This window comes from Schistocerca americana, chromosome 11, assembly GCF_021461395.2.
Source record: "Schistocerca americana isolate TAMUIC-IGC-003095 chromosome 11, iqSchAmer2.1, whole genome shotgun sequence".
Lineage (NCBI taxonomy): Eukaryota > Metazoa > Arthropoda > Insecta > Orthoptera > Acrididae > Schistocerca > Schistocerca americana.
The window spans coordinates 197,808,630-197,835,370 of NC_060129.1; the positions used below are offsets into that span (position 1 = coordinate 197,808,630).

The 26,741-nt window shown below is 44.3% G+C and overlaps 1 protein-coding gene across 1 annotated transcript in view; it reads left to right on the plus strand.

The window, feature by feature from the left end:
- Positions 1–26,741, plus strand: part of LOC124553551 (zinc finger and BTB domain-containing protein 47-like) — a 71,243-nt gene that overhangs the window by 13,342 nt on the left and 31,160 nt on the right. The window contains exons 2-4 of the mRNA XM_047127398.1: positions 8,925–9,104; positions 14,129–14,371; positions 17,023–17,189. Coding sequence (XP_046983354.1) covers positions 8,958–9,104; positions 14,129–14,371; positions 17,023–17,189 — 557 coding nt within the window. The 5' untranslated portion in view covers positions 8,925–8,957. The remainder of the gene's footprint in view (positions 1–8,924; positions 9,105–14,128; positions 14,372–17,022; positions 17,190–26,741) is intronic.

Below are 26,741 nucleotides of genomic sequence, written 5' to 3' on the forward strand. Positions count from 1 at the left end.
CCCTCAGACCTCGGGTCGCTGGATGTGGTTGCCAGCTCGACAACTAGCGAATCCATTATTTTGTCTCTTAACAACCTTTTTCTGATGATCTCCTTGCAGTTTGTCAGTGTGACGTACGCACTTCACAATCGGCAATGGTAATTTTGTCTGTCGCTTCTTGGATCAGTCTTTCGGTGTGTGCTACTTTAAATGAAGTATTTTCGTCTGTCACATATCTCTTCACTTGTGCCCCAGCCAGTTCCCTCAGATTACAGTGGGGTGACGAAAGTCGTGGGATCACAGTAAGCGCGTGCACAGTTGACAGTAACATTGTGTACACGAGGTATAAAAGGACAGTACCCAGGTAGTTCGTGTGAAAAGGTTTCTGACACGATTTTGACCATGCGACGGAAGTTAACAGACTTTGAACGTGGAATTGTGGTCGGATCTAGACACACGGGACATCCTGTTTCGGAAATCGGCGAGAAATTTGACATTACAAGATCCACAGTTTTGAGAGTGTGCCGAGAATACAACTGCTTGTAATAATCCCAGAAATCAATGTGGTACGCAGACGAATGTATCTGTTAGGCCCGTCAGGTGAAATTTGACATAAATGGGCTGTGGCAGCAGACAGGCGACACAGGTGCCTGCACTAACAGCACAACTTCACCTGCGGCACCTCTCCTGGGCTCCTTGAAGACTGCGGCCCGATCAGATGAGTCCCTATTTCAGTTGGTGAGAGCTGATGGTACGGTTTGAGTGTGGGGCGGAACACATGAAGCCACAGACCCAGGTTGTCAGTCAGACACTGTACGAGCTGGTGGTGGCTCCATAATGGTGTATGCTTTGTTTACATGGAATGGACTGAATCCTCTGGTTATGTTCAGCTACTGGGAGACCATTCGTAGATGTCCACAGGTCGCGGTCTAGTGGTTAGCGTCGCTGCCTCTGGATCGCGGGGTCCCAGGCTCGATTCCCAGCCGGTTCGGAGGTATTCTCCACCCGGGTACCGGGTGTTTGCGTCGTTCTCGTCACTTCGTCACCACTCGGGAAAATGGCGAGACTGGACAGGGAACGGGATTGGGAATTTGCACGGGCACTGATAACCGCACTTTTGAGCACCGCACAAAGTAAAATTGTCATCAATAGTAATAATCATCATCATCATTTGCAGTCATTCGTGAATTTCATGTTCCAAAACGATGATGGAATTTTTGTGGATGACAGTGCACCACAGTTGTTCACGATCAGTTTGAAGAACATTCTGGACAATTCGAGTGAACGATTTGGCTGCCCGGATCGCCAGACACGAATCTGGTCGAACATTTTTGAGACAGAATTGAGAGGTCAGTTTGTGCACAAAATCCTGCACTGGCAACATTTTTGCAATTGTGGACGCCTATAGAGGCAGCACGGCCCAGTATTATTGCAGAGGACTTCACTGCGCCGGGCAAAAGGAGGTCCGACACGATATTAGCAGGTATGGCGTGACTTTTTGTCACCTCAGCGTATAATGGCAGTGATGAAAAGGTACTTGCGTCACCCTTTGACCTTGTTGCAGAGCTGTGGAATCAGTTTCGTGTTTTTTACTACTGGCTTCAAAATCTTAACGAGCCCCATCTGCCCTGCTCAATATGTATAATATTATTAGTTTGCAGCCGTGGAAGAAGGCCACTTTCTTGTATTTGTGGTGGGAAGCCTTTAAAAATAACAGTGTGATAGCTTGTACTGTCCATAACAATGACAGAGCTTGGATGCAAAGAAGGCAGTAGCTAATTCTGAAGCCGTTCTCAAAATATATCTGCATTCATTTTGGAATAGTAGTCACAAGTGTTTTCCAGTTTTGATGGGAATACACGCTTACTTTAAGGCACGAATCCGGTAGCAGCAAAACTGGCGTGATATATTATTAAGTGCCCTCCTTTTCCCACTGGGATTTTTAAGCCGTCTTTTCCCTCTGTTGTTTGCCAAATAAAATTTTTTTGTGTGGTTTTGACTTACCTGAGCTTCGTCCAAGTAATACACAAGTACGTCACTTCGGTCCATAAAAATTTTCTGTCTGTCATTAGATGTTATGTATTTAAATCTGACGTTCTTCAATATTGTTTGCATTGATCTTTCACTTCCTTCAGACTCTGTATTACGCGAACAGTATATCGTGGCAGTTAGTCGTGACTGTAAACAGACTAGAACTAGGATTGCTCGAGGGGAGAAGAGTGGTGTGGTGGGGTTAGCCCTGCCCCTCTCGAAGGGATGCTATCCTACGTCCACCTTCTGTGCTTCCGTGAAAGCAGAACTGACACAACAGTGATAGAGAGCGCCGATTCCTTTCGTTGCAGTGAGAGACGCATTCGAATCGCTTTATGCTCCAAGATTAGTCTCACCACTCGTTTCAAAATAAGATCACAAGCAAATGAAATGAGTGTACGGCATTGTTGGCCGGGAGGCCCCATCCGGGGAAGTTTGGCCGCCGAGTGAGAGTCGTATTGCAGTCTACGCCACATTGAGCGACTCGTGTGCCGGTGATGAGGATGAGACGATGATGAGGACAACACAACACCCAGTCCACGAATGGAGAAAAATCTCTGAAATGGCCAGGAATCGTACCCGGGCCCACTGCACGGACGGAGAGCACGTTACCACCCAGCTAAGCAGATGGACAGAACAGAAGCAATCCACAACACAAAGCATTTGGTAGTACCTACAGCGCAATTGTCTGCTGTGGTTGGCAGTGGTAGTTCAGGCCCGACCTCTACAGGCATCTTACGCAACCGTAGTTCAAAACGCTCCCTCCCTAAAACTGCCACGATACAGTGTCCGTATAGTAGCTTCATACACAACAGTTTTGCACGGATACTGTAAGCAGGGTGAAGTGTATGTAGGCTGCAGTAATTGGGCAGGATGAAGAGGCTTTCTAAGCATAGACAGCTACGGAGGGCTGCACCGAACCTGTCTGTGGACCAAAGGTAATAGAAGTAGCATCGAGGAGAACAGTAGCAACTACCACTACTACTAAAAGCTGGTTTGTGAAATGTACAGTGACATCCAGTCCTTTTAAGTGACACTGGAACTGTCGAATAACTACCGAGTAAAGATTTTTTCCTCCTGATTCATTGGCACGAATATTTACCGCACCATACCTCATAGTTACGGACCAGAAAAATTTGCATTTTGCGATAAATGCGAATTCTCTCTCAAGATGCAAAAAATGAGAGACTTCTCGATAGACGCTATTCAATAGCAAATTGTATCCACGTGAACTATTTTACCAGCGATAGTTTGAAGTAGCTTTACTTTCTCCATATAAAACTCTGTCCGAACAGGCCTCGGAAGGCCCAACAGTACTGACCGGCCGCCGTGTCATCCTCGGCCTACGGGTGACTGTTTGCGGATACGGAGGAGCACGAGGTCAGCACACCGCTCTCCCGGCCATATGTCAGTTTACGGGATTGGAGCCCCTACTTCTCATTCGAGTACCTGCTCAGTTTGCCTCACGAGGGCCGAGTGCACCCCGCTTGCCGACAGCGCTCGGCAGACTGGACGCTCACTCGTCAGAGTGCTAGCCCAGCCCGACAGCGCTCAGCTTCGGTAATCTGATGGGAACCGGTGTTATCACCGCGGCAGCGCCGTTGGCACTTTCTCCGTATAAATATTGAGAATTAAGCCTATTTTCAGTTACTAGTATTGTGCACCATCTGGCAAAACCCAGTTTGGGGAGACAATGTGCGTAAGAACCTGTTCGCAAAATAAAAAGTGTGCGAATGCGACAGTGTATCCGTGTGCTCAATGATATGGGACGATGCCAATTGTGGACATTTGAATGGTCTATTTAAGAACACACCGTGTAATGCAGTGTAGTTGTACTCAGCCGTGGGACCTAGCATTTTACAACAAAGAAATGTTTGTCTGTTAGCTAGCACTCAAAAGATGTTATATTGCGGACACTTTTAACTGGCAAATTAGCTAGCAGTTGTTTTGAACTGTGATCGCATCCAACACGACCAGAGTTTGGGCCTAAAGTACTGTTTGTTAACAGTACCCTGTGCTAACCTCAACAAGAAGTCGCACAGTATCCATCCCCGAATGACTTGTTGTTTTCTTTTCTAATGTTGAAATAAGTGAGGTGACTGACTGTGGTCTATCACAGATTTCGATTACCATCACCCTTCTGACACCAGAAGAGGTTGCTCATCCCTGTAACAGTGTGTCATTTCTACTGTAGGCTGCTGAACTGCTATAGAAATGTGCGGCTTGTTCCCTTACTTCTGACTTCTGACCCTCCCCCGTGTGTTGGTCGGTCAAAATTGTGGTTTGTTTACACTCGTGGCCATCTGCCACTGTAGTCTGTAGTGCCCGCACTCTGCACTATAACAAATGGAAACTAAATCTGTGTACCTGTTTTTGACTGCGCTGAAATTCTTCCCCTAACACAAAATAATAGAATTACTGTACATTCGGTTCTACTTCTATAGTAAGTACCTTGTCATTTCAGTCTGCACTGTTGTCAAGAAAGAGTTGCACAGCTATGAATACCCCCAAAAGGTCAAAATGAAGTCTGCAGATTTTGTGATCATCGAATTGGGCGGGAAAAGACGAGTAATGTCCAGGAACACCTTAATTCGGCAACACATTCAGTTCACTGGCAGGGAAATGCTGCCACTTTCCAACAGAACAATCATTCTTGAATGCTGAAATACTGCCAAATGAAGAAGACAATGGCCATTTCGAAACAAAAGGTTGTTGAAGTTTTTGCAGATCCAAACAGTCCAGTCAGTAAGTTATCAGCACTTTTTTTAACAGTCAGTTTCAAAGAATGAAGCCTTTGTTCGTCTTCATTCGTGTAGCGTGAGAACCTTTTATACTAGTGCATCTAATCATTAAAAAATGTGAATTTTGCCACAAATATATTCTACATTTTCCAGTCCCTACAGTCATATTAGACAGAAATAAGCTGCCAGCTGTTGCGACCGAGCAGTTCTAGGCGCTTCAGTCTGGAACCGCGATGCTGCTACGGTCGCAGGTTCGAATCCTGCCTCGGGCACGGATGTGTGTGATGTCCTTAGGTTAGTTAGGTTTAAGTAGTTCTAAGTCTAGGGGACTGATGACCTCAGATGTTAAGTCCTATAGTGCTCAGAGCCATTTGATTCATTTTGAAAAGAAATAAACAACAAATTGAACAGTTTTACTCATTAATATTACTGAAGAGTAGTTGCTGACACACACATTTCATTGTTAGGCTGGCAAAAATATTTTTCCACTTAAAGTGGTTAATCCCTAAGGTTAGGAGTGATGAGAGGAAAGGATGCCACGAAAGGCATAACTGTGGAATTTCAACCACCCTCGGTACAGATATGACTTGGTGTCTAGAGGAGGAAAAAAGGAAAGGCTGTGCATTTTACTGTGTAGCACTGAAATGCCTCTGAGAAGTTCCACCAAACTTGGTGTGCGTGTGATACTTGCAAACAGTTTTCATGCATTGTATAGAGTGCCCAGAAATTAATTATCAGTTTGGTGAAATAATTATTGTATTCTTATTATTTACAGTAGCACTCGTTTATCGGATGTCACATTCGACACGAGCACCATTCACATTGTGATGCAACTCCCACTGCCGTGCTTATTGTTCTGCTAGACATCAAGGTTTGCAGTGGGGGACACTGTAACGCGTGTGTCAAACTTGTACTCGATGCCAACCGCCACGGGTTTAGAAAACATTAATCGTGGAAAGCCCAACTCGCACTTCTCTCACATGGCATACTGAAAGCTTTGGATCGAGGCATTTGGGTACGTGCTGTATTTCTGGATTTCCGAAAAGCATTTGACTCGGCACCACACCTACACTTATTGTCAAAAGTACACTCGTATGTGCTATCAAGTGAAAATTGTGACTGGATTGGGGACTTTTTTGTGGGTAACATAGCATGTTGTCTCTGATGGAGAGCCGTCTTCAGATGTAGAAGTAACTTCCAGTTTGCCCCAGGGGAGTGTGCTGGGATCCTTGCTCTTCGTATTGTATATTCGTGACCTTGCAGACAATATTAATAGAAACTCCAAACATTTTGCAGATGATGCAGTTATCTATGAAGAAGTACTATCTCAAAGATCTCGATAAGATTTCAACGAGGTGCAGAGATTGGCAACTTGCTCTAAATGTTGATAAATGTAAAATTGTGGACTTCACAAAATGAAAAAATGTAGTATCTTATGTCTATAATACCACCGAGTCAATGTTGGAATCGGCCAACTCGTGCAAATACCTGAGTGTAACACTTTGTAGGGATATGGAATGGAGTGCACATATAGGTTCAGTAGTTGGTAAAGCAGGTGGTAGACTTTGGTTTATTGGTGGAAGACTGGGGAAGTGCAGTTAGTCCACGAAGGAGATTGCTTACAAATCACACTCGTTTGACCGGTTCTAGAATATTGCTCAAGTGTGCGGGACCTGTACTAGGTAGAACTAACAGGTGATATTGAATGTGTACAGAGAAGGGCAGCACAAATGTTCACAGGTTTGTTTAAGCCACGGCAGAGTTTCACAGAGATACTGAAGTAACTGAACTGGAACACTCTCGATGATGGACATAAAGTTTCCCGAGAAAGTCTATTAACAAACTTTAGAGAACCGGCTTTATACAGTGACTCTAGGAATACACTACAACGCCCTGCATATTGCTCACAGAGGGATCGTGAGAATAAGATTAGAATAATTACTGTGTGCATAGAGGCATCAAACAGTCATTCTTCCCACTCATACGTGAATGGAACAGGAAGAAACCCTAATAACTGGTACAGTGGCAGTTTGCAGAGTGTCGATGTAGATGTTCTGGGTCTATATACGCTGCCTGACAAAATCTGTGAATCACTCAGTAGTAAAAGAGGAAACGAAATGAAACTTCATGGGCTGGGAGAGAGAGGGGCTGTGATGTTTTTACGGGGCATTCAGAATGGTATCAAACTTACAAACAGCTCGGCAGTACGAGCCTGCTTAGCCGTATAATGTAGCACCCCGTCTGGCGTGGATGCGGGCGATGATTTGCCCGTGAATGGAGTCGTGAAACCGTTACACCCCCTCCTGAGGTAAGCTGGCCGACAACTGTTGCAACTGGTCCACGAGATCCTAGATATTGGCACTGAAATGGAATTGACACCCGAGCAGCTCCCACACGTGTTCTGTCGGGGGCAGATCTGGGTGTCTGAGTACCTCGACGTGGGGCAGACACTTCGTAGAGACAGGTACCGTGTGTAGACGAGTACTGTCCTGTTAAAAAGTGGCACCACAATACTCTCGCACGAGAGACGACGGGTGAGGACCCGGGGCGTCAGTCACGCACCGTTTTGCTACCGCAGTACCCCCGATTGCTACCGGCCGCGATCTGAAGTCGCACTCGACGGCCCCCCGTGCCGCGACACGAGGAGTAATTCTGCCGTATCTCTCCAAAACGGGGTAAGGGCGAGACCTCTCCCCAGGTGACCGCCATATTCTCTGATGATAGTCGTCCAGGGTAATGCTGAACTGCAGTTTGTTGCCGAGCACAGTGCAACACCATTTTGTGACAGTCGGTGCCTGCCGGTTACGACTCCGCTCCGAATGTATCCGTCCGTGGTGTGGTGTTAACGGCAACCCGTGCGTGGGATCGTAATTCCCTAGTCCGTTTGTTGCCGGTCTCTGACTCGAGACAGTGGGTGGCACGGAATGCCGCAGGGAGACAGTTACTCGTCATCGGTCGAAAGGCGCAGGTGTGCAGCGGTTACGTATTGCTCGGTGCGCAGAACGGCTGCCCCCCTCTGTGGCAGTCGGGTGCGGTCGACCGGAGCCTCGGCAAATGTCTCCGTCCTCACGTTCCCGTGTCGTGCAGTCAGACTTCGGAACACTGCGATATCTGCGTGTCCTGCAAATACGGGTACTGCACGACTCGACTGACTGGTCAAATGGTGACCTGACGTGAGGACCTTCCGAACTGTCTGGTGCTGATAATGCCGTCTCACACGAGTATGTGCCACCTCCACAGTGCCCACTCGGCATCCGACTTTGTTCGTGCCCTTTATAAGCCCTTCCGGGTGTGGTAAGAACACTAAACGAGAACAGCACCGGTGCACTCGAGAGGCCGTTTTACCTCGACAGAGAACTGTAACTCTAATTGTTTACATACTCACTGACAGTCTGTATGTGAACAAAGATCTGTAGACGCCCGACGGTGTTTTCTCGGTCTACTTCTTTAACATTAACATTGTTGACAGACACTGAGGAATTCGGCAATTTCTGTGGTGGAATACTAAATCCGTAATGCTTCTATAGCCACACCAGACCGAGTGATTTAATTTTGAAGTACCCTTCCAGATGATGTGACGTCTACTGAGAGGAGAAGAAGTGTGTCATCCTTAATGTTCTCGTAATATGTGTGAGGATAAGAAAATAACGTTTACAAAAACCAACACTTCTGTTTCTGTCGATAAATGTGCACCGACTCTACTAATTCTTTAAGTGCTCCACACTTACCATTGTATGGCAGTAAGAGATCACGGAACCTCCACGCTGGCATTGTAGTGAGAGGTGTGGATCAGTACCGACGGTGGGTAACTCGTAAACGTATCTGCTTCATCATTGGGAGCTCCACATAGTACTGTACGAAGGGACGATATTCATTTTATATCTTACTTTGTGGTTAAACAAAAAGAGGAAATGCTATATTGCTGTTCTGCAGCTAGTATTTACATATTGGAATACCAGTTTTCAGCTTCTGAGGCCGTTGTCGGCTGAGAACTGAATGTTTCCGTATACTGTTGCGTCCCGGATTACCCTCGTAAGTGCACTCTGTCTGGCATTCTGACACACCACGAAACCCCGAGACTCCTTCCAGTTCTTCGAACCATCCGTAAAGCTGACGTACGCGCTCGCCGTACTTGTACGTGTGACGTAACCGCCAGTTTCGGTTTTACTGCAGCAGTCGAAGCCGTCGACGCCGCAGATCAACCCTATGGCAGTGCTGAGCCGAGAGAGGGTGGCGCAGCCGGCGGCCGCGGCTCCTCCCCCGCTGCAGCACGAAGGTGAGGGGGAGGCGGAGGCGGACAACGAAGAGCGGGAGCACGCGCCGGCTGCCGACACCCGGCCGCGACACGAAGAGGTGAGCCGGTCCTCGACGAACTAACCTTATTTTCTCACTTATTCGTTTATATTTTGTAGTCTTACTGCGGATCGTGTCGTACATTACAAGTTGTATCGTAGCTTTATGAATTATTATAAAAGTTGAGTTTTGTACTGGACAAAATAATACTTGTCAGGGCAGTGGTTGGTTCTCAGCTTTATTTCTGGAGGAGCCCAAGTTCATATTACAACACATATAATAGATTTGTTCACTTCATTATAGCTGAGTAGTTTTAGGCGCTTCAGTCTCGAACCACGCAGCTGCTGCGGTTGCAGGTGTCCTTAGGTTAGTTAGTTTTAAGTAGTTCTAACAAGGGAACCTCCCCATCGCACCCCCCCCCCCCCCCCTCACATTTAGTTATAAGTTGGCACAGTGGATAGGCCTTGAAAAACTGAACACACATCAATCGAGAAAACAGGAAGAAGTTGTGTGGAACTATGAAAAAAATAAGCAAAATATACAAACTGAGTAGTCCATGTGGGAGATAGGCAACATGAAGGAGAGTCATAACAGGGTCAACCAATTTCTTTAAATTTCAGGAATGGTTATTAAAAACACAGTTTAAATTAAAGGTTCATGGTGTACAGAAGTAAATTTGCTATAAGAAAGTCTTACCTAGTGGCTGTAGGCTCGGGTGTGGTGAACAGTTACGGCGCCTACACTACCCACAGTACGGCCGGCAAGTATCTTGCAGTACGGGCTCAATTCTTCTCCTTCACGTCGTTCAGTTCTACGTACGTTAGTCCGACAACTCACAGCTGTGCTGTAAGCTGTTTGCAGTCTCCACCTGAGGCATTTCTGTACAAACTTGCAGGCAATGCTTCTCGTGCTCCACAAGGGTGTTGCCTCAGTCACAGCTGCCCACAGACCGTGTGACTGACTTCCCGTGCTCGCTCTAGGTAGTGCGCCAATTTGCCTTTGCCACGTTTTCCACTCTCAGGAACCACTCTCATTTTAAACAAAAGCACACTGGCTTTTACATAACACCAATTTCTTATATTGTTCCTAAGCGTGACCATTCTTAAACTGTCAAATTTACATTAACTTGAGCAATTTATACACACAAATATTTTTAAATATGAAAGGTCATCAGAAAATTATCTAACATAATAAACGATTTACATACCATTTTACATACATTACTCACGTGCAATGCAGTCTACAGTATAGTACACTTTTCTACATGTACAGAAAATATAGTACCAATATGTGAAAATAAAAAGGAAAAACAATTATAAAAAAATTAAATGAACTGTAAACAAATATTGTTATAACTGACAAAACGATACTCCCTGTCTGCCTCTCGCGGTGGTCATTTCTGCATTCCGTAGGGGTGTCTCGGTACTTCTGATGAGGTCGTGCGTAACAGTATACGCGAGCTTTCAAAAGTACTAGATCCTTCCTCGAGGACAGCGGGAGGTTAAAGAGCAAGTACGTGTCACTAGGACCCCACGCTATCAACCTCTCCTCCACAAAGGAACTAATATTTCTAACAGTTGGGATCGTGTATATATTTTTCTTTTGTACGTTTCTGTCAGCAGTACTGACGTTTCTGCCGTAGGTAAGGACTGGCCGACAATTCTGTCTCGTAAAAATGGCTCTGTGTGACATTTGTTGATAAAAATATGTTTAGGAGATGCCTGACCGTAGAATGTACGTCGGAGAGATCAGTGTTGAGAAATAGTAGTTATTCACTGTCTCATATTCTTTTGTTTCAAAGCCCTCCCTGAAGGCCATGTTGGTGTCTGTATTGACTGAAAAGTAACTCGGTCGCTTAAATAAGTTTTATTTTATTTCTTTTCTCTTCTTTTATTTTTTATGCCTTATTTTTTGGGGTAAGTGACCAATATAAATTTTGAACAGTATTATAAAGGATTGTTCCACTACTTTCCTGTACCTTGTGTTTCTTGCTTTTCAGCAGTGCATACAATTATAAAAGAATGGCCCTGATTAAAGTGTTACTATTGATGTCGTGCCATCTTGAATACAGTGATTTAATTTTTTTGCAAATCTATCATGCCAGGTGGAACATAACATTTTGTGCATTTTTAAGACAAAATATTTAGTTGATGCTTTCTCGTTATTGGTCAGTGACCATATGATGAACCGTGTGGTTGATATTGGTAGTTTTTGAAGAAGAGTGGCACCGTGGACCCACCAAATGTCGGTGGGCTAACATGTGTTCACAGACTGTCAAATTCGACCAGACTGAACTGGCTGGCTGTGAATAAATATTATTGCAGTGGCTTTTGGTTGTTAAATGGTGACACTCTTACAATACATTGAACTTGTGTTTCACTGTCTACAGAAAATAATTTATTTTATTCAAGCAGCAGATTATTTTTGTCACGACATTCCTCAGCTTCTGTTGTTTCTTATTTATTTATTTATTTGTTTACATTTGAACTGAGTCACTGTGGATTAACTGTTAACAGTGAATATTGTTTTTCATTTTTAGCTATTGCGTGCCTGCCAGATTTGCTGTCCTGCCAGTTTCTCCTGAGCCATCACCCTGTGTCTTCTTCAGGTCCTCTGACAGAGCCCAACTTCATCGAAATGTTGAGTTCTTATCCCAGTTTAAAACAACATCAGTTTCCACCATTTGTCTAAATTCATCCATATTCATGATTTTTTTCCTTTGTGGTACTGACTACTATAAGATCTTTTTCACATTCATGGAAACATCCCTATCTTTTCACCTTAGCCCATGTGAAGTTCTAGATTTTCTTTGTTAGGCGACCGTCAGACATTCAGAAGATGTCCCTTAAAACTACTTTTTCTGTGTAATCAGTTAGTGTCACAGGCTCGGTCTTTCTTAGATTTCCACACCTTACCTTATAACGTTCACTGTGATGATAAAAGTCGTGGGATATCGATATACAAGTATATAGACGGTGGTAGTGTTGCATACGTAAAGTACAAAAGGGCAGTGCATCGGTGGAAGCTTCATTTATTTTCAGGTGATTCGTGTGAAAAGGCTTCCGATGATATTACGACTGCATTAACAGACTTCGAAAGTGGAACGATAGTCGAACTTTGACGCGTGGGTCATTCTGTTTCGGAAATTGTCAGAAAATTCCGTATTCTGGGATACAGAGTGACAATACGAAATTTCAGGCATCGACTCTCACCACAGACAGAACAGTAGCCGACGGTCTTCGTGTTATGACTGAGAATAGCAACATTTCTGTAGAGTTATCAGTGCTCACAGACAAGCAACACTGCGTCAAATAAGACAGATATCAATGTGGAAATATGACGAATGTATCCGTCAGAACAGTACGACAAAATTTATTGTTAATGGGTAGTAGCAGCAGACGAGCGGCCCAAGTGCCTTTGCTAACAGCGCGACGCAAACTGTTGTGCCTCTCCCGGGCACGTGACCGTATTGGTTGGATCGTAGACGACTGGAAAACCGTGGCCCGGTCAGACGAGTGCCGATTTCAGTCGATAAGAGTTGATGTGAGGGTCAGTGTGTGGCGCAGACACCTCGAAGCCGTGGAAATGGGTTGTCAATGAGGCACTTTGTAACTTGGTGGTGGCTCCTTAACGGTGTGGGTTGTGTTTACACGGAATGGACTGTGTCCTCTGGTCCGAGTCAACCAATCATTGGCTGGAGATGGTTGTATTTGACTATTATTTGCAGCCATTCATGAAGTTCGTATTCCTAACAACAGTGGAATTTTTTTGGATTTCAGTCCGTTGTCACCAGGTCACAATTGTTAAAGATTGATACAAAGAACATTGTGGACAATTTGAGTGAATGATTTGGCCATCCGTATCGGTGGACGTGAATCCCGTCGAACGTGAAGGGACGATCGAGAGGTCAGTTCTTTTACAAAATCCTGCACCAGTAACACTTCTGCAATTGTGGATTGCTAAGAGACAGGACGGCTCAATTTTCTGCACAGGGCTTTCGGTGACTTGTCGATTGCACACCACTTTGAGAGTATTACGCCAGACAAAAGAAGATCTGGAAGTTTATTGGGAGGTATCCCCTGACTTTTGTCACCTCAGTGTATGTGCCCAGTAAATCCATCTCTTGGCTAAAATTTTCCTTAATATCCTGTGTGCTCTTCTGTCTAGCATATCAACTAGTTCCCACGTATTTAGAGTCAAAGTTTCTGAAGCGTGTAATCCTTCTGGTCCGACAATTGTACCACAGTGTCCAATGCTCAGCCACTTCTTATTAAGGAATTTGTTCATCGGTTGATATGCTCAGCCCATTTTCCAGATCCAATGGTTGATAGCTTAGCGTCCTGTTCTTAGCCATTCTGTTGGATTACCTCACACACATATATCTAAATTTCTTCGCATGCTTAATCTTCCCTCCATTTAAAATAATCCATTTTGGTCTGTCATTGACTTTTGTCTTCCGAAATGAGACCTGTAATCTTACTTTCTCGACCAGTCGATCAGTCTTTACGATTGACGAGTTAATATTGTTGCCAAAATGGCTGTCATCCACATAGGCTAAGCTATCAATTTACAGCCCTAGTACGAACTGGTCACCATTCCTCTTTTTTCGGCCGAGTGTCCTCCTCCGTTCTCCGAGACACAGTTAAAAAGGAGTGGGGACGGTCAATCACCTCATCCGTCGCCAGTCTTTACTTCGAAGTGGTCGGAGATCTCGCCGACCAATTTCATTTTTCGTAGTGTGTCGGCCGGTCTGCCGAATCAGATTTCTGGCTTGTTGTCCACTTCAGATTGTTCTGGGACATTCAGTTATGACTCACAGTCGACAGAGTAGTACACTTTTTTAAAATTGAGGAATACACCCACACAGTCATACCTACCAGTAGTCTTGTAGATGCTGCTGTTTTACGGGTTGAAACATGCTCTGGGCAAAAACAGCCTTCCAGAAGTCAGCCTCGTAATCACCAATATATTTATGTTCTTATTTAATTTTCTGTGAGTGCTCAGGATAAATTCAGCTCACGAGTACTTTTCGAAAGATGCTCGTAGTAACGGACCGGTGTGACAGAGTTGTCGATATCGGACAGGGGCCGGCACTGGCAGCGCCGCCGGACGAGGGGACAAACGTGGGGGCGGCGCCCCCGCTGGGGCCGGCGGACCACGCCGTGGGGCCGGCACCGCCCCAGCAGAAGGATGGGGAGCGGCAGAAGGACGGGGGCGGGGCCCGCGAGCGGGAGGAGGCGGCGGAAGCGGAGGCGGAGGCGGGCCGCCACTACGACGTGCCGCAGGGCGTCGTGCCCGCCCCGCACGGCTACGTCCTGCAGAGGGAGGTGAGCCCGGCCCGGCACCGCCGCTGCTTTCCTTTCACTCTGTTCCCACCTCCGTCCTGCGGCACACTGCTCCGAAAGCCTTCGGGCGTGGCACTTTTAGTGTTGCCTGTTGCTTATTTCAGAGTTAAGATTTATTTCAACCGTGTACTACTAAAAATATTATTCTGTTTTCTCGTCAGTTGCTCAGTGGACTGTGAATACAGAAATCTCAGACTTCTTTTCTTTATTCTGCCGTATGTGTGGAAGCCGGTGATTGAGCACAGTATTATTCAATCCGTATATTGAGGAATCAGTAAACGACACCAAAGAAAAATTTGGAGTAGAAATTAATCTGTGGAGAAGGAATTGAGGTTTGCTGATGACATTGTAATTGTGTCAGAGACAGCAAAGTAGTTGGAAGAGCAGTTGAACAGAATGGACACTGAAACTTCCTGGCAGATTAAAACTGTGTGCCAGACCGAGACTCGAACTCCGGACCTTTGCCTTTCGCAGGCAAGTGCTCCACCGAAAGGCAAAGGTCTCGAGTTCGAGTCTCGGTCTCGCACACAGTTTTAATCCTCCAGGAAGTTTCATATCAGCGCACACTCAGCTGTAGAGTGAAAATTTCATTCTGGAAACATCCCCCAGGCCGTGGCTAAGCCATGTCTCTGCAATATCCTTTCTTTCAGGAGTGCTAGTTCTGCAAGGTTCACAGGAGAGCTTCTGTAAAGTTTGGAAGGTAGGAGACCAGGTACTGGCGGAATTAAAGCTGTGAAGATGGGGCGTGAGTCGTACTTGGGTAGCTCAGTCGGTAGAGCACTTGCCCGCAAAAGGCAAAGGTCCCGAGTTCGAGTCTCGGTCCAGCACACAGTTTTAATCTGCCAGGAAGTTACATATCAGTGCACACTCTGCTGCAGAGTGAAAATCTCATTCTGGATTATTCTGTTTGCTCGTCAGTTGCTCAGTGGACTGTGGATACAGAAATCTTAGACTTCTTTTCTTTATTCTGCGGAAGCCAGTGATTGAGCACAGTAGTATTCAATCCATATATTGAGAAATCAGTAAACGACACAAAAGAAAAATTTGGAGTAGAAATTAAAATCCGTGGAGAAGAAATAAAAATTTGAGGTTCGCTGATGACATTGTAATTCTGTCAGAGACGGCAAAGTAGTTGGAAGAGCAGTTGAACAGAATGGACATTGTCTCGAAAGAAGGATTTAAGATGAACAACAAAAGCAACATGAGAATAATGGAATGTAGGCAAATTAAATCTGGCGATGTTGAGGAGTTTTGCTGTTTGGGGAGCAAAATAACTAACGTCGCTCGAAGTAGAGAGGGTACAAAATGTGGAATGGCGATAGTGAGGAAAATGTTTCTGAATACGAGGAATTTATTAACATCAAATGTAGACGTTAGTCTTATAATTAAATGTTTCCCTGAGACATTTAAGTCTCTTTATTTATTATGTACCGTCACAATCGAAGCAGACGAAATGAATTAAAATTTGTGCTGTGGCCGGTACTCGAACCCGGGTCTTCCCGCCTGTTAGGCAGAAATGCTAACCGTTACACCACTGCAGTACTACAGTCACCGTTGCTGCACAAACTACCTGAGCCGAGTGTCCTCCCCGATGCAAACTTCAATTCATTGTTCCCTTGCATTTTGTCACCACTGCCAGGGCTCTCCGATATTGGCAAGCACCCCAGCATTGTACGTAATGGGACGTCCTTCTACCACTGGTGATCTTACAGATCTTATAATTAAATGTTTCCCTTAAGTCTCAGGGTACAGAAAACTTTGTTCCTCTAATGCTTGTGGGAAAATGCTGGAGAAATTGTTTACCCTCACAAGATTCACCAGCGTTACATACTGTGTCATTGTGAGGGCATTAACAGCGAATGCCTTACTGCACCCTGCCATCTCCTTCGGGAATGTAGTGAAAGATTTTAATGAAGAGCAAACTGTGATTAAATTTTAAACCATGTTGTTAACAAAATATACAGCAGTGGAAAATCCAGGATGTAATAATGAGAATACCGTGAAAAGGAGAGATTGCTACTCACCGTACAGAGAAGACGTCGAATCGTAAATGTGCGCGACGAAAAGATGGCGAGACGAGTGATCTTTTGGCCGCAAGGCCTCCTTCTGAGTTAGTCGACGTACACACACAATCTGTGTGTGGGGGATGAGGAGGGGGTGGGGGGGCCTCCTCCCCCCCCCCCCCTCCCCCAGCTTCCTTCTGAACCCCTCACCACCATCACCCACCCAGATCACTTTTCCCCACCCTGTGTGTACAAAACTGGCCAAAAGCTTACTTGTCTAGCAGTCTTTCTGTTGTGCACGTTTGCAACTCTACATCTCCTCTGTACGGTGAGTAGCAATCTATCCTTTTTGTAATATTGTCAAAATAAGCAGATGCAGTTTTGCGAGTGGGACGACACACGTGCAGTCTCACTGCTGAATCACTTGTGTGGCATACTGTCACGTTATGTGTGCCTCAAAACTGTAAGCCTACAGAATTAACATTTCAAGGTTTTTCCGCTCTATCTCTCTCTCTCTCTCTCTCTCTCTCTCTCTCTCTCTCTCTCTCTGTGTGTGTGTGTCTCTGTGTGTGTGATTTCAGCCATATAGCCACACGAGGTAACTAAGTGTTTTCCGTTTCTCTGTTGAAGGAGCCGGCAGCGGGTGAGGACGAGAACGACGAGGGTGGCGGGGTGGGCATACACCCCCTGGCGAGGGCCGGCTACCCCTGGCGGCCGCCCTTCATGGTGGGCCCGGGCCCGCAGCCCAGGAGACCGCAGGCGCAGGTGCAGGCGCAGCCGGCCCCACGCGGCCTGCGGTGAGTGGGGCAGCACGCCCCCGCGTCGGCACGGCGTGACTTGCCACTCCCCTCCCCTGCCGCCCTCCCGTCCTTCCCCCGACCCCCGTACACCCCGCTCGGTCGTCCGACGTCCGGCACGACGCGGTACCGTTTCCCGACCTCCTGTGTAGCCCGGGCAGAGGGAGGCGACCCTCAAATTGAGTTAAGATTTTTCTAAAAAAGAGTTTAGTGGAGGTTGCAACAATTCCGGGTCGAGGCTGTGGGGAGGAGGTCATTGAAAGGTTTTAGAAAATTGGAAAAGGATTAGTTATTAAAAAAAAATCAAGCAATTCTATTTTTTTGAAAATACTTCCCTTTAAACGAGAATAGATTTTTGCGTTTGTTGAAACTGGTACTCGGAGCAGTGATGTCCGACACGTCAGAACCCGGTGTTTTATAATGTTCTGCTGCTTTGTCTGGTGATGTAAAAGTGATTCCACACATTTTATCTTCAATTTTTGGTAAATAAAAGAAATCACGAGGTCCTAGGTCAGGGTTGTACGTTGGAGGACCTGTGGTGCTGATTTTTAGGCAAGCAGATACTCAGTTGTTAGTTTTGCTGTATGTGTTGCTGCACTGCCATGCTGGATTTTCTTTTACTTCTTGTCCTCCTCCTTCTTCTTCATGCATTTTTCCCCTTACTAGCTCTCTCAAAAATTTACCCTGGACATATATTTGTACCAATCGGCCGTAACGGTACACCTGTCTTTTAATTCTATACTACTGAGCTGGCGTGACCATTTTCTTTTTTTCCCCAGGATCTTAACAGTGAATCCAAGATTCATCACCAGTGTATTTGCTGGCGTGCAATATTTACACAGTTTTGGATTTGATTCGTGCCACTACTCAGTATTGCTCTAGTAAGTTCATCGGATGTCTGTCGGTCTCCTTTGAACATTGCTCAAACTGCAGCAGAATTTTTGTCAGTAATGACACTTCCTGGTCGTCTGTCTCGAAATTCGTCACCGAAAAAAAAAAAAAAAGAAGAAAGAAAGAAATATCTCTTCTCCTTGTTCTTGTTCTTCTTCTTCTTTTAATTTGCTGTGCCAAGTATAAATGGTTGCCTTAATTGGGGCCAGTTTGCCAGGTGCGTTTCTTAGTTGATCTACACATTGTTTAGGCGTTACTGATGATTTTAAAATCTTGAGAAATTGTAGCCCAGTAATATTCCCTAGTTGCATTCGTGTTTCATTGCACACAGAATCTTTAAATGATAATAAATAACATACTGTTAGAGTGAATCGACCAGACTACATTTCGATCAACTCGCGCAACGTTAGAAAGTAGCTGTCAGATACAAACAAATTTCATTTGTTTTTACAATTGTGGTGCTCTAAAAATTGTCAGGGTCTCCCTTGTAAGTGGTAGCAGTATTTGTAGTGAAATGTCATTTGTATGTTATTCACTAAAATTTGTGATCACTTAAATATCCTAGTCTGAAAGCTTCACATTGTAGTTAAAAATGTTATTTATGCAGACAGGGCATAACGCTTTAGATAAACACCATGAACTCTTTAGAAAATGTGTTTATTGTGCCAGGCTACAGTTCCCGATTAATTCATTTTCAGAGTTCTGTATTTTACAAAGAATTAGGTGTGCAAATATTATTGACGCACGAACTCGCCGAGTTTTCATTTTGCAGTCTCTTGCCGTACAAAATGCACGCGAGGGTGCACTCTGGTCCCGTCGTAGCCAATCGCCTTACAGTTCTGATCCTCGCTACCCTGTATCTCGTGCCTTTTACAGCACAAAAGTTCCCAGGTTGTATATGACTCACAAAGACAACACAGACCTGTGTCCTCACAATTCCGTTCACTCAGTTGCTTCACTATTACAAATATTCATATGTTACACACTCAGCACACACGTGCTATCTTCATCCAAATAATAAGATAAATGCAACTGACATTATTTTAAAAAAAAGAAAAGAAAAGAAAAGAGAGAGAAACATAATACCACTGAAAATAGTGTTTTACATAAAACCATGTTTCTTATTGCTGAAAAGATAGATATACTATCAAAGTCCTTTACAGTTAGTTAGCTGACACTTATGTGCTTGACAAGAAGTTACTGGTTCATGTAAGCTTTAAATACTGCATTCTAGTTATTTTTCATCTCTCTTAAAGTGTGACATACTTTAGACTGAAGTTTACACTACTGTCAGCTATCATCATACGGAGATGTAGCACGAAGTTTTGTTCCATTCAGTAAAATTCAAATGTTGCATTTAATTTTACAACATCGTACTCAGTATTTTGTCGCCTGTGCGGTAGTGACACTTCTCGAGTGAAGCTGCCGGCTGGCACACGCCAGACCACCTGTTGCAGCTGAGGCTTTACTCGTTGCCTGTACAAAGCTACTCGCTGTCACGAAATTTCTGTAGGGGAGACGCCACGAGAGGCGATGGCGTTTTGTCGATAAACGGTTAATACATTCCTGGAGGTGAGTGTGAAGATGCAACGCATTTAAAAGAAAAGATGTGTCTCCATTACTGAACTGGCTTTGACATAGATGTGATCTCTCCACAAATGCATTATCTTTATCGCACACAGATTAATAATCTGTCGCTGCTTTCCTCGAAGTGTCGTATTTATATAATTTAAAGTCTCCTCGTACGAGTGAGAGGTGCCGTGCGCGCACAGCAGGGATAGGCCCGCTGGGTATCCTATCCGTGCCCTGCGGGACGGTGTGGTAAACAGCTCTGTTATGTTGCTTTACGAAAGAAACGATGATTCAGTATTTTTTAATTAGCGTTTCTGTTTGTTAATTAATATATAATTTAAATAGAGTAAATTTCTGCTACCGAGATTCGAACCGGCTACTTTGCGATTACAGGACCTCGACCCGACGTATTTGGCTACCACCGACAATTCTATTTATTGATTTTAAATGTTTTGTGTTTAATAGTAACGGGAAACCTTCTAACATTTAATGGCAATTTTTTTCGAGAGAGAAAATGGAAGATGCCGGAGCATTCCCTTATTTCCATTATTTGGCAAAAGTGGCCTACATTTCTACCTTTATCACAGTTAGGGTTTTTCAATATTCTGTATTTTCTTCAGAGTTTTAACAGTTTCAATTAATGGTAATGACAGGTAGAAGTCTGTAAAAAGGTGCAATAAAACTTCGAATTTGTACTTCTGTTTGTTGCATTATAGCCTGTCAGTGGACCTTTCACTCAACAATTCTAATTATGACCGAGGTTTTTCTTTATTTCTTACCAGTAGAGTGTTTTTTCTTAGCTGTTTTCACTTATAATGGGGGTGAGGTGTCTTATCTTTTTCACCTTGGGCAACTTTTAGTTCGTTGATAAAAAAATTAGTAGTGTCTTTTCACCTGGAGGAACTGTAAGTGGTGGCTCACAAAATGAAGACCAACTAAGTATCGCAACTTTGGTAACACCTCTTTTATTTGTGGGACTGCTGTATCCTTTTGTGCGGGAATAGTGCTTCTGCACGAGACGTAAGTCTTTTATGGGACTAGCGAGACATTTCAGAGTAAGGAACACTATTATGGGACTTCTGAGCTGTTTTTGCAGCTGTTTGTATGCCACACCACCTGGAAGTTGATCCCACACTTCACGAAAACTAGTGCTTGTAGTTTTAGTGAACTGAGAAAGACATTTAGCGTTATTTATATCCTGGTGTCTCAACGGTGCACGTTTTTGTCAAGAGCGACATAAGCATCACGTAATGTTTGCCTCTGTGCACAGTGGAGTAAACTTCCAGGTTGTTCACCATTCCAACAACAACAACAACAACAAAATGTCCATATTCTGTGTATTTTTATTTCGTAACTTCTCGTTAGGCTTACAAAATACTTACATCACTGAATTTGTCTTGTACAGATCTGCTGCTGTTGCAGAAAAAAATATAGTAGATCAGTTAAGAAACCAAACGTTTTGCCCGTCTCTCGGCGATTAATGAAGCGGCTCGCCAGTTGCTCAGTAAAAAGAGATTACAGGTATTTGTATAGAGTCAAAAGTCTATTTGGTGCGGGAAAAGAATCTAGTGCCTACAGTGGAAAGGTGGTTGTAGTTGTAGCGTTGGGGATAGAAGTGGGGCTGTTGGGGAATTGTGCATCACAGTTGGTACGAAGAGTTGCACCTTCCACATCTTGTTACTTAAATGTAAGGCTGCAGCGTCTTGCTGCCCTCTGCCCTCTGCCCTCCCCGCACATTCCGTACGGCCGGTGGCTGCTCCCTTCCGGCAATGCACACCGGCCCCAGGTGTATGTTTCCCTTCCTAGAGCTGCAGCTGCCTCTTTGCATTTTGTCTTCCTGTCACTGTCTGCCAACTCCTTCCTACTGTTTCAGACTTTTTAGGTGTGAATTATGCTTTAAAAACTGTTCATATGGTGTTCAGTGTTATGTCTTTCATATACAAGTAGCTGTTCTTAGGCTAGGATTCAGAGCTGAAAGAAATATTTATGTGTGTGAAGTAGAGTTTATATGTATAAGAAAAATATGGTTGTCAAATATCTGGGTAAAAAGAAAAAAATAAATTTTATTCTCAATGTTTTACAACATGTTTCATTATTTTTTTTGCCCAAGGTCACGGATATTAGATTGCAGTGGGTCACTATTGAGGATCTGAAGTACCTATTGCCCAAATGAGAAAAATATTGTGCAAATCGAATCAGAAAAGGCAATTGTTCCCTATATAGGACAGATTCCTCTCAAAAAAAGTGAGGAAAAGTCCGTATAAACTGAAGCATCAAAATGGTTCATCGTTCGAATTAGTAACGAGATAACATTTTACGGAGTTCCGAACTCGGAACCACGAGATGGCTCGCACTCGTCGGGTCGCAGTGTGTGCCGCCGCATCCCCGAGAGGTCCGTCGGTGGAGTGTTGCCGCATTAGGAATGCGTGCTGCTGTGTAACCTCTCGTCTGGGGTGTCTCCGCCGGTCACTATCGAGAGGATCTGTGTGGGGAATGGTGGAGACGACAGAACTGATCTTTCACAATTGTCCACCTGACACTGTACACATTGTCCACAGAATACCGTGGCAGGTAGATGAAACAGGTGGCAGGGCACGCTCGGAGAGAGCGGTAGGGACGGGGGTCGCGGGAAGGCGACGTGAGAGAGCTGCCGAGCACCGGAGGGGAAGCGCCATTCTGAACTGTCAGGTGGGTCCCCTCCACACACACACTTGTACGGTGACCGTTCGAAAAGGTCCGTCACCTCTACTTTGGTCAGTACCTCAAAACAGTTCCAAAAATGTAGCAGTTTATTTTCGGTTAGCGTGTTAATTTGTAACTTTCAGATGAGCGTCACGAGTGGCGATTTTTGAGTAAAACTTACACATTTTTCTGGTCTCCATTTTAAAGTTTGTTTCTTTTAGCAAACTGTAACAGAGTTTACAGTGTCTCACCTCACTGACGTGTCGTACGGATGCAGTTGTGAGAGAATTCTGAAACGGTGGCATATTAAGTTTATTAAGTGAGGAACTGAGGAATAGTAACATTAGTATCTTGTGAAAAAGCACATCTTCAATACAAAACAATCGTGTAGTGTATTTACATATGCTGTTCCGAACCCGTAACATTTTTCATTTTGCCGTCTATAGGTGACCCTCTTCAAATTACGTTCTTTCACCGAAAAAGTCCATAGTTAGTGGAATGACACAGTAAATAATAAGTTTTGCATAATAACTGTATGGCAAAATACTCTCCTATCTCAAACTGTTTACGAAATATGAAGAATGTTGCGGATGTTTCGTTCGGGCTTTGTCACTGGCGTGGCACGACCGCAAATGACTGTGCTACATCGGATCGGTTGTCTCTAGATTGGTGGGAGGTAGAGACCTCCACCCGAGTCTAAAGAAAACTGCAATACATTATCTAAATTTTGTACGCAGTAATGATTACAAAATATGTACTGAATGCAAAATTGTAGGGACCCCCATTTTTGATTTGAACTTTCTCGAATTTTACAGTGTCTTACTTCCACACAAGTGTCACAATAACTACAGCCATTAACAAAATGACGGGCACGTAATCTCGAACCTGACACATAAAACGACAAGTAAAGTGAGAACAAAATTTTCTTACCGAATATTTTCTGTAAAATGGGCGGAGAAGGATTGCAAGCCGCACACCTCGATTCTGTCGTCGCCGACTGGCCGAAAGGCGGCAGACAGTGTCGGCATTCCCTTCCGAAGAAACGAACAAACTGGCCTGGCGCTTCAGTGGAAAACTGGTCACTGCGCGTCGCCCACCGTAGCCTGTCTGGCCTCTGCCTGCGGTCTGTCCAAAAAGGCAAATGTGGCAGGCACTTCTAATACGGACACACTTAATTGACGTACCGTGTAACTGTGAGGAACCACTCGACGCTATCGGAGTCCGTTTAAGAATACGGCCACGCGTGCAACTTTTCCAGTGGCATTTTAGCTGAAAACGAGTGGTAGAAATAAAAGTGCAGCTCGTAAGTGAGGGTGGCCGGTCGGCACCGGAATTGGCGCCGCCACTGCGCTGGCGTGGTGCACCTTCTGGGTCACACGCGGCAGAATGCGCACTGGCCGGTCGACACTTCTGTGCGGCAGGTTCGGCTACTCGAGTGAATACTGACCGGCAGTTTTTCACACCTGACCAGAATGTTCCAGTGTTGATGTGTGACGTGGATTGTGTGGACACTGAGCTGTTAATCCTGGAGGTATAAAAATGTCCGTTTATTTACGATAAAAGGTGCCGAGGCTATAAAAAACGAGTAATAAAGATGGAGCTGTGCCTAACTATTAATGTGGCCCTTTTGGTGGAGAGTGGGAGAAATAGAGCTGGAAGGGAGATATAAAGCTGATTGGTATGAAAATGTCAAACGACGTTTTATTTTTTATTTCACATATATTTACAAACAACTTCCTCTTCGTGTTCCAGGTAGGACAACTATTTAAAATTTTACTCTGTAAAATAGTCTTGCCGAGGTACCGATTTGTATATAGAGCAGAAACTGTGCACAAAGTGGTCTCTGGCAAATTTTTCAATTGTGCTGCCTTTGGTTCCTCGTGCAGGTGTACCGTGTCACTGCCCTCGAAGTTGAAACTATTGACAATTGTCACATAGTTACAAGGTTTGCCACTTGTTGTTTTAAGTACTGAAATCAACTAATTCAACACTCACAGCTATCGGAGAATGCAAAATCTTCCATTTATTTGCTAAAATGGCAAAATGCACATTCAGTAAAATTCTGTTCTTTAATAACCTTTAGTTGAAAATGCTTTTTGAGGTATCAGGTTTCTTGCCAAAAAAGGTCTCGGAGCTTTGACGTAGGGTAAATGTGTCGTCAGCTGTTAACACAAATGGAAGAGGTGTAAAGGCAGTGCAGAACTGAATTGCTGTGTAATGAAACACTGTCCCTTGTTTTTCTCGAGAAGTTGCCTCGCTGGTGATTGCATTTGGCCATCTGATTCTCGACAACGACCAGTTTTTCCTGCTGTTTGTGGCCGGCACAGTTGCCGAAATTCCTGTCGCGTTTTCTGCAGCTCGAATCCGACTGGAAAAAACACTGCTCTCTTCTGTGTCCTCCCGTACTGAGGCATTTGTTTGCCCCGGTGACCAGCAGAGCTGCCAGCATACATCTTCAGTATCTGCTTGATGCAATTAACAATTTTTTTAAAAACTATTCTTATTTCCAAGTACAATGTAGAAAGTGTCGGTGTCACTCCTGAAAGCAGGTAATATGTATTCCTGAAAACAGAATCCAATTAAATCCAACGAAAACAAATTGTCGTGACACTTGACTTCCATCTATTTATCAGAAGAGGTCGTCGAGAGTTCATTTCAGTTCTGCCTAGGCTGTGCATACTGCCTAAGATTCACAAAGGAGATGCGCTTTCACTACCTGTCGAGAACAGTTGTGGAGTGGCCACCTACGATTTGTTCGAATACTCCTTTAGACGGATCCATCGACAGCAAGCGTCCGTACCGTATTCGTAAATCTATTGATTTTATCGGCAGATGTAACGAGTTTTGAGAGGGTTGCCCTTTTACGAAAGTTCCTCTCTACATCACATCGGCATCAGGTTTAGGGCCGACACAACAGTCTTGTACGAATACAAACTCTCCTCGATGTGCTCATCCTTTAACAACAAACTTTTTAACAATCTCGCGATGTTGCCGTGTGGAGTCTTTTGTCTTCCACGGTAGAGAATCATTTTATGGAACATTTCGAGGAACGGGCAATCCACTTGAGAGTTTTGAAAGGGACAGCAATTTGGTGATACATTGGCAATACGTTTGTAGTTTGGACTCACAGTGTGGACAGTCTGTGAAACCACCTTCGACGTCTCAACCCCTTGCATATTTCGAGATCTTATCAGCAGGCATAGTGGTTTCCAGTTGGGTGCTGCACAGAATCCTCTCATTTGAAATATTTGTGCCCCGTGTACCTCACACTGGTTTACATTCGATCCGGTATCGACGAGGTCAGCTTTTGCCGCAGTCCGCGGACTTGCGGCAGAAGTGCGTGTGTTGTAGCCTCACGTGTGCTGTGACAACCAGGTACACCACGTGTGTGCCATGTGGTTTTAAGTAGCAGAGGTGCATTTCCACCAATGCACTCCTGAAGACAGCCAGACGACTCCATGCCGAAATAACGTGGTGGCAAGTCGTTGACATGTGGCAGCTCGGCTGAATTCTTGCAACCTATAATAAGTATTTTTGGTAAGTAGCAAGTAGTTTAAGTCTGAACACTTCCTTAGTGGATAATCTAAAGCTTATTAAAAAAAAAAAAGCACAGGAAGACAGAACTTGAATTATTCCTTTACGAATATTAGTTCCATTATGCAAAAGTACTACTACTGTTCCACTACACAACACTTATTATTACTTAACAGATCATACTAGCACAGTAGTGATCGAAATACTGGTTGAAATTGTTTGGCAGATCCTGAATTTCTGGCTGTGGCAAAGAGGACCGGTTGGGGGAGAAATTGCTAGCGAGATAGCCGGTGGTAGATTGTGCTTCTGTGGAGTCTGATCAAAATATGATTGTTTTTAGTGTTGTTTAAAACATTTGGGTTGTGTGTATTTCGTTCAAAAGGGTCAACTGGAATAGTATGCTAACACGCATTCTCTCTCTCTCTCTCTCTCTCTCTCTCTCTCTCTCTCTCTCTCTGTGTCTCTGTCTGTCTCTCTCATATCTATGTTTTTTGCATTGCTTATCATGGACAGAAATTGAGGTTGGTTGGTAATGCTGCTTCTTCATTTCCAACACTATAAAAAATATGCGGCTGGATTCAGATATAGCAGAATTTCATTAGAAGGTGATCCATACGAAGGACATTGGAAAACTGCAGTGTGAAATGAAAGTGAAAGGTGCACGATATGGCATTTGATGATCACCGGCTTTAGATGTAGGAAATAACGGAGACCAGATACAAATAAGAAGAAAAAAGTGTAGTCCATTTTACATGGAGAATTAATCGTTATCTTCCTGCAAGATGATGCCGCAAATACTGAATGGTATAAGAAATGTTCTGCTTAGTTGTTAGTTTCTTATTCACGTAATGTATGCGTTGTGAAATGTTGTAA